Source organism: Rhagoletis pomonella, unplaced genomic scaffold, assembly GCF_013731165.1.
Source record: "Rhagoletis pomonella isolate Grant_MI unplaced genomic scaffold, Rhpom_1.0 Rhpom_scaffold_02025, whole genome shotgun sequence".
Taxonomy (NCBI): domain Eukaryota; kingdom Metazoa; phylum Arthropoda; class Insecta; order Diptera; family Tephritidae; genus Rhagoletis; species Rhagoletis pomonella.
In genome coordinates this window covers 27,968-34,784 of record NW_023460579.1, presented here as the reverse complement: position 1 = coordinate 34,784, position 6,817 = coordinate 27,968, and the positions used below count along the sequence as shown (strand labels likewise).

Genomic DNA, 6,817 nt, shown 5'->3' with positions numbered 1-6,817 from the left:
GATTTCTTTTCTTCCAACGGTGCTGGATAAGCATAGAGAGATGGTTTAGCTGCGGATTTAAACTCCATCTTTGGCATCTTCAGATCAGAGTTCAAACCAATAACGCAAGTTGGAGTAAATGCCAATGAAAGCGAATGTGCCAATGGGAACCAATACCAGTACTGGGTGAATACGAGCATTCCTACAACGGCTTGCAAATTTGTGTGCCCAGTGCGTGATTGCAAGGAAAGTGTAGCATTGCGCCCTCCCCCATCAATTATACCTACGGAATAGAATTATCATAACTTTGTTATTAAAATAACCAAGAAATCTTGACTTTTACTTACCCTGGGCGAGGATGGCTCCAAACTTTGCCATTACATCTTCGTGTTTATTGCTAATCACTTCGGCATAAAGTTGACGGAAGAAAGTCGTTTTCGGGCATGTTTGGTCAGTATGTTGTATTATAATCATAGCAGAGGCAATGAGCGCACCTTGGCGCACAAAATTCACCGGATCAAATTTAACCATGGGTTCCAGGAGAGCGATTGCCTCGCGCAGACCTGTGCCAGCACAGGCAATACCCAAAGCCATAGCCGCGCCATAGCGAACGTGTGGATTGTAAGACTCAGCTAGTAAGCTTACAACGGAGGGACATTGTTCAGGTGTACGGAAAAGTATGAAACCAATTGCGGTAACCGCAGCCCGCCGTACATCATCGTTTACATCGGAAACTGCGACATGCAAAAGTCTGCGGATAGCTTTGTTACTACCAGAACCGTTGTAAGCCATAGCAATGGTGTACATGCCAGATCGTCGTAGAACAGGATCTTTGTCAGTGGACAAACTGGTAACCAAAGGATCGGCTTCTTCAAGGCGGGCAAACATAGTCAATGAAATACCAACAGCTAATCCACGTAGAATTTTCTCGTGCTGTGTTTCCTGGGCATAAGACACCATATCCTCGATTGCTTGTGCATTTTTAGAGCCCAACATAACCATACCCATGGCAATGCCGGCGGCTTCGCCAGTAACAGCATCATCTTGGTACAAATTGAACTTGAGTTGCTCATATAAGTCTTGACGATGAGTGCCCATTGCCGCTAAACCTAATCCCAAGCAGCCGCCATGACGTACATTCTCGTTTTGAGCATCCTTCAACTGCTGCAAAAGATAGTCGATGATGTTGGCACCATGATTGGCGTGAATCAGGCCTAGGGCATATAGGCCACCTCCTTCAGAATAGCCCGAGCTAGGTCCGGTCTCTTTTGGTAAGTAACTTTGCATAAGACCCAAAGAGTCTTTCTCGTGTCCGCGGTGGATAACACCCAAGGAAGCAGTGGCAGTCAATTTTGCCCAGTTTGTGGCTCGCGCCAGCCAATCCAGATTATCGCGTAAAAATTGATCCGATGTTGTACCAGCATGCATGAATGCGTTTGCAATTACAGTAGCAGTGTGACAAATAGATACACGCACTGCTTCTTTTGTGCCTCGCAGAATTTGCAGGTCAGCATGATTACTGCGGATTAAGAACTGCAGTTGAAGATCAATGGTTATTTCGCCGGACAAAATAGAAATGAGCTTTTCAATATTTTTCTGGTGAGCCTTCTCTGAGTCGTTCAATGAATCGATAGTCCTCTCAATTTTAGTATCACCTATTAAACGAAATCGATGGGAATTTGTGTTATAGGTATAGATAAATTAATGAATATGAGCGTACATGAATGAGTACCTTTGTGTTCTTATGGAATAGTAGTTTATGCCACGAAGCTCGCTTTAGTATAATGCGGCATTCCTTTTACTTAATAAGAATATTGATTTGCTGGTATCGGAACTATTTCTTGCGCGTTTAGTTGCCAAAAGTTCTTCAACGGCTCGGCGGCAGTGAGTCATTCGCAATCGTATGCTGCGAATGCTGCATTATACTAAAGCCAGCCTTTCGTCATAAGCTAATATTCGGTACGAACACAGATATATAAATACATAGGAAAAAAAGCAATTAAATAAGCAAACAATGTAATTGGCAGGATTTGTTATAGGTCTTAAAAGACGGTCAATAAAAAAAAAATAAAAATAAAAAAATTAATTGTAATATTTACCCTCAGCATCTCCAGATGAATCTTCTGTGGGCTTAGCTTTTTCATCGGTAGGTGATTTCGATGCCTCGTCACTGGTAGATTCGTTTGTGCCTTGTGGTTTGAAGGTCGACGGCAATGCTGTTGGAATGGGTGCTGTTTCTTTAAGAGCTTGAAGAACTTTACCTAAAAAATTCTTGTGTAGCCGATTCATATAAATCAAAAGCAATCTGGTATGCCATTAAATTATTTCCCTCAATCGAAGAACGAGTTAATTTATCTAGAACTTCGGCCACTGCAAGTGGGTCCTCCAAAAATATTAAACATTGACACATGTTAACGTAGTCTGGCACACCCAAGTCTCGATATAAGCCAACCAAACAACGCAATACTTCATTACGGAAACCACGATTCTGAATCAAGGACATAGTCACATTGTAGGCATAAGCCAACATGCCACTAACTTCATCCGATTTCATAATGGACTGTTCAAATATATCCATACGACGCGTTTCCAAGGCGATGCCTAATGCCTGACGATATTGGCCGTCATCCAAACAACGCTGGATCATGCGGTTAACAATTGCTTCCAAACGTGTATCAACTGCCTTGGCTTCCTTCGGATTTTCAATGAAAGCAATGCGTTGAGCAATGTAGAAATCAATGCACTTGGCTATTATAGTTTCGGTGTATTCGTTACGTGCATTTACGTCGAACAAATCCCCAGCACCCAGTGCATAAGTTAGTGCGTCTTCAAATGATCCCAAATGATAAAACACTTTAGATGCTACCATGCCAGCCAATTTATTTTCAGGAAATGAACGATCTTCATGCAACATTTCAATTTTTTCGATGGATTCAGAGATCTCTGGCCAAAACTCATCCACAATGTGGTCTAGTTTCTTCAGAGCGAATACCTTTAAATCGGGCATGGGCTCATCTAGCAAGGAGATGATACCAGCGGCGGACGTTAACGTCATTGTGGTAATGGTCACTGTAATTGATAAATGACAAAGAAAACAATTTTATATGTTATGTTTAATTTAGTTAGAGTCAGTGAAAAGTTAGAGAAATGCATTCGTTCTTGATTTTAAGGTAAACGATATATAATACTTTAAATAAATTTATAATTAATGATAAAACCATTTGTTCTTAAAACTTTACTACTCTATATGTGTAGCTGCAGACAACGGTGCACTATTTACCAAATCACTGATACCAAATGTTAATAGCCTGTTAATATTATATTCATACCTAAACAGCTTCAAACAACAAAATTTCCACTTAGACGTTGCTTTTTATTGTTCAAATACCGAATTCACTTATTTTTCAAACAATAATCTTAAACTTTTAGCGTTTTTCACCCCGACTAACAAAATGCAATAGAAAAATCCAAAACTGCAAATCACTTCTGTCAAACTGGCTGCTCCCATGCAGGGTTGCTACTGCATCAAAAAAATACTTACCATCCACTTGAGAAAAATCTAGCGAATCTAGCAAATATCTCCCAATTACTTTTTTTTTAGTTTCTTTTATTTTATTTTATTTATTTATTACAATTCAGTTAGTCTACAGAGTATACATTCTTACAGAGAATAAAAACTTTTTTTGTTCTATTTGTTTAGTTTCAATAAAAATTAAAATCGTTTATTAAGGTATTTTTGTCGCCGGCCGTTTGTGTTCTTTTTATTTAACAATTGCCATTTATAAAACTGCCGCTGATTTGTTTCAATGTTTTTGCGAACAATCATAGCGTGTAATTACATATCTCTCAATTTTTTATTTGAAGAATCATTTAAAATGTTTATTCAATAAAAAGCTCCTCAACATTCCAGTATAATTAGTTTTGAATAGAGCACGATATGTTCGCCTTTTTATACATATACATACACATATATCGTATGTACATATGTATATTAAAAGTATGCATTAAAGCGTTGGAAAATTAATGCAATAAAGTAGAAAGGACTTTATAGTATAAATACAACTACAAAAAATACAGCAGGAACTAAAATTTAGTTTGTTTTTTTTCAATCAAAATACTTTAACAAAAATCTACAACAAAGAGAAAAATTTACCTTTTTAACAAATCACATTTTTTCTACCAAGTTTGGTAATAATTTAGGAAATTGGCAGCCCTGCTCCGTTGTCATAAGCACCATGGGGTATGTTCAGTGTGTTATTGTTTGCAGAGTGTTTAGCGTTGCTGTATTAATGCTAAATTAATAAGGAACAAATTAACTTCTTTCAAAAGTTGAATGCAAATTATTCTGGGCCATAAGGATAAACTTTACTACACATTACTTTTATGTACCCACCAACAACGATAAGATGAAAATATTAAGATAAACCTAAGACATTTTTAAGTGTATTTGTCGTTTTTAACTCAATTTTTTAACTCCGCCTCAATAATGCCATACTAAAAATTTTACGATGTAAATATACCGTAATATATAGGAAATGTTTAAATTTTTCTGATAAATACTTAGATATCGAATAAATAATCATTAAAATGTGCATATATGTACATATGGCAACTCCACATTTGCAGTTGGCTCCGACGGAAACGGATATCACTTGACACTTTATACCGCTGACTTAAGAGGAAAGGAAAATGAAATTTATAATTGTATTACCTACTAGTGAAACTGTGTTCGCTTTTACAGCATACGAAAAAAAGCGAAAAAGAACAGTTATCAAGGTAAAAGGATGCTTTCAACGGCAATTTTTTAAGGAAGATATTAAACATTTGTGACAACTTGACCTACTTTCCGCTCAACATCGCACACCTTATATACATACCTATATGTTTACCTATATGAATTTGTATGTATTTATGTCTGTTCGCCGCACACAAGACGCCAAGAAATCAAAATCAAGTTCAATGCACCGATACAGGCCGTAATTAACTATGCGAATCTTGTACAACTGCACCGGCCTCAACACGCCGCATTTCAGGTAAGCCAACTCGAATGCGAAAATGTAAGATGTAAGACGCAAATATTTAGTTACGGTGGTACCGGTGTCAAACCGGCTTCGTGGACACACATTCTCAGCAGCCGCCACTTGCACCACTTTTTCCTTGTATGCACATAGCTCAATTTAATCACTTAACTGTGCCCATTTCGCGTGTAAGCTTTTGTGTATTCATATGCACATACGTACATGTACATATATGCATATACGGGACAGCGGAACTAATGGATAGCCATAGACTTACACTCGAATTTATACTTGTTTTCTTTTTTTTTCGTGTGCATACATACAACTTATTTGATTTTTATCAGTTGAATGCAGCTCACTTCAGTGCACTACACAAGACGCCTTTGATTACGCTCAAATCTGGTAATTGCGTCCATTGTCAAGGTGAGTGCGTCACGTTTAATGTCAGCTACAATCAATTGGTAGCGGTTGCAACTATTCGCTATGTCGCAATTCACGTTTGCCATTGCTGTGTAGAGTTTAAATAGCTACAGAAATTACATCAATTAAATGAATTCGCTGATGAAGGCGTTTAAATTTATTGCCACTCTTCATTTCTGAAACTAAAAGGAGTGAAGACTGCTTCTCGCTAAAGGAAATTGTGGTTGGGGTTTTCTAAGAGTTGCTTTAGTACGACAATATGTATCACGTTTAACCAGTTCGAATTGATTTACAATTAGAGATGGCTTAATACGAAATACATAAGTACATACATACTTATGACCGCGCAAAACTGCGTGCAAACAATGCGGAAATAAAGCTAATATGGGCGTTATGAATGTTGTATGCGCTCTTTTAAACATATTAGGGGTATTCTCTGAGTCTTGCAAATCCCCTGAACGGTGCACAAATTGCACAGATTGCACGGTAAAAACCGGTTTTCGTATGGGACAGCTTTGCGAACCGTGCAATCCGTGCAACGTGCAAGGGCTTTGCAAGACTCAGAGAATACTCCTTTTACTACCAAGGCATAACCTAGTGTAATAAGCAAAGTGAAATCAATATATGACATTTTTGTCATTGCTTTAACCCATTTGAAACTAGCAACATTATAAATTAATTTCAAAATAAAAAAATTTGATTTCAAATCAAAAAATAATTGTTTTAGAAATTAAAGGACAAAAAGAAAAAAAAAATCGTTTAAAATGCTAGATACTTGCTGTTTATGCAGAAGCACCCACAACAATGAGGTATGTAGGTATGTTTCGTGTGCCAACAGATGTTACGCAAAGAAGGGAGCGGATAAATGCGTGTGGTGTTAAACTAACTGGATCATCGAAAGTTTGCGCTCTGCACTTCAAATCGAATGAAATTATTTATGCAAGTATTAATGCCAAGAGAAGACAAGACGCTTCGATCCAGATGCAGTACCATCAAAGATGTTACCTGCTATTTCATCAGATGACAGGTAATGATCAAATTGTGGGTATGTTCTCAAATGCATTAGTGCAAAGGCATATCGTGAAAATAACGTCCAATAACTACAGATGTGAAGTATCGCAAAAAATGTATACTTTCGCCAACTTAGTAATAATAGATGGCCCTGTGTGTATATATATACATACATATATTGGGAAATCTTTTGAGAAGGGGACATTCTGCGTACCGGCAATTTGTTTCCGAGACAAAGCAGCTGCGCTGCCAAGTGCGATTTCTGTACCTTCGTCAATACTATTTATATGTGTAAATATCAGTAAATAGTTATTCACAAAAAAAATACGGTTTAAATTACCAATTTATTTGCTAAAATCGAGAAAATCAGGAAATTTCTAGTGCAACTC

General features: G+C 37.5%; 1 protein-coding gene across 1 annotated transcript; it reads right to left on the bottom strand.

Annotated features, from left to right (window-relative positions):
• Positions 1 to 5: 5 nt before the first annotated feature.
• Positions 6 to 3,493, bottom strand: LOC118752983 (26S proteasome non-ATPase regulatory subunit 1-like; the record flags this gene model as incomplete). Its single annotated transcript, XM_036487828.1, is given in 5 exon segments — positions 6 to 262; positions 327 to 1,634; positions 2,079 to 2,247; positions 2,249 to 3,048; positions 3,309 to 3,493. Coding segments are annotated over 4 exon segments (2,520 nt in total), but the record flags the coding sequence as incomplete, so codon positions are not given.
• Between the last annotated feature and the right edge of the window lie 3,324 nt (positions 3,494 to 6,817).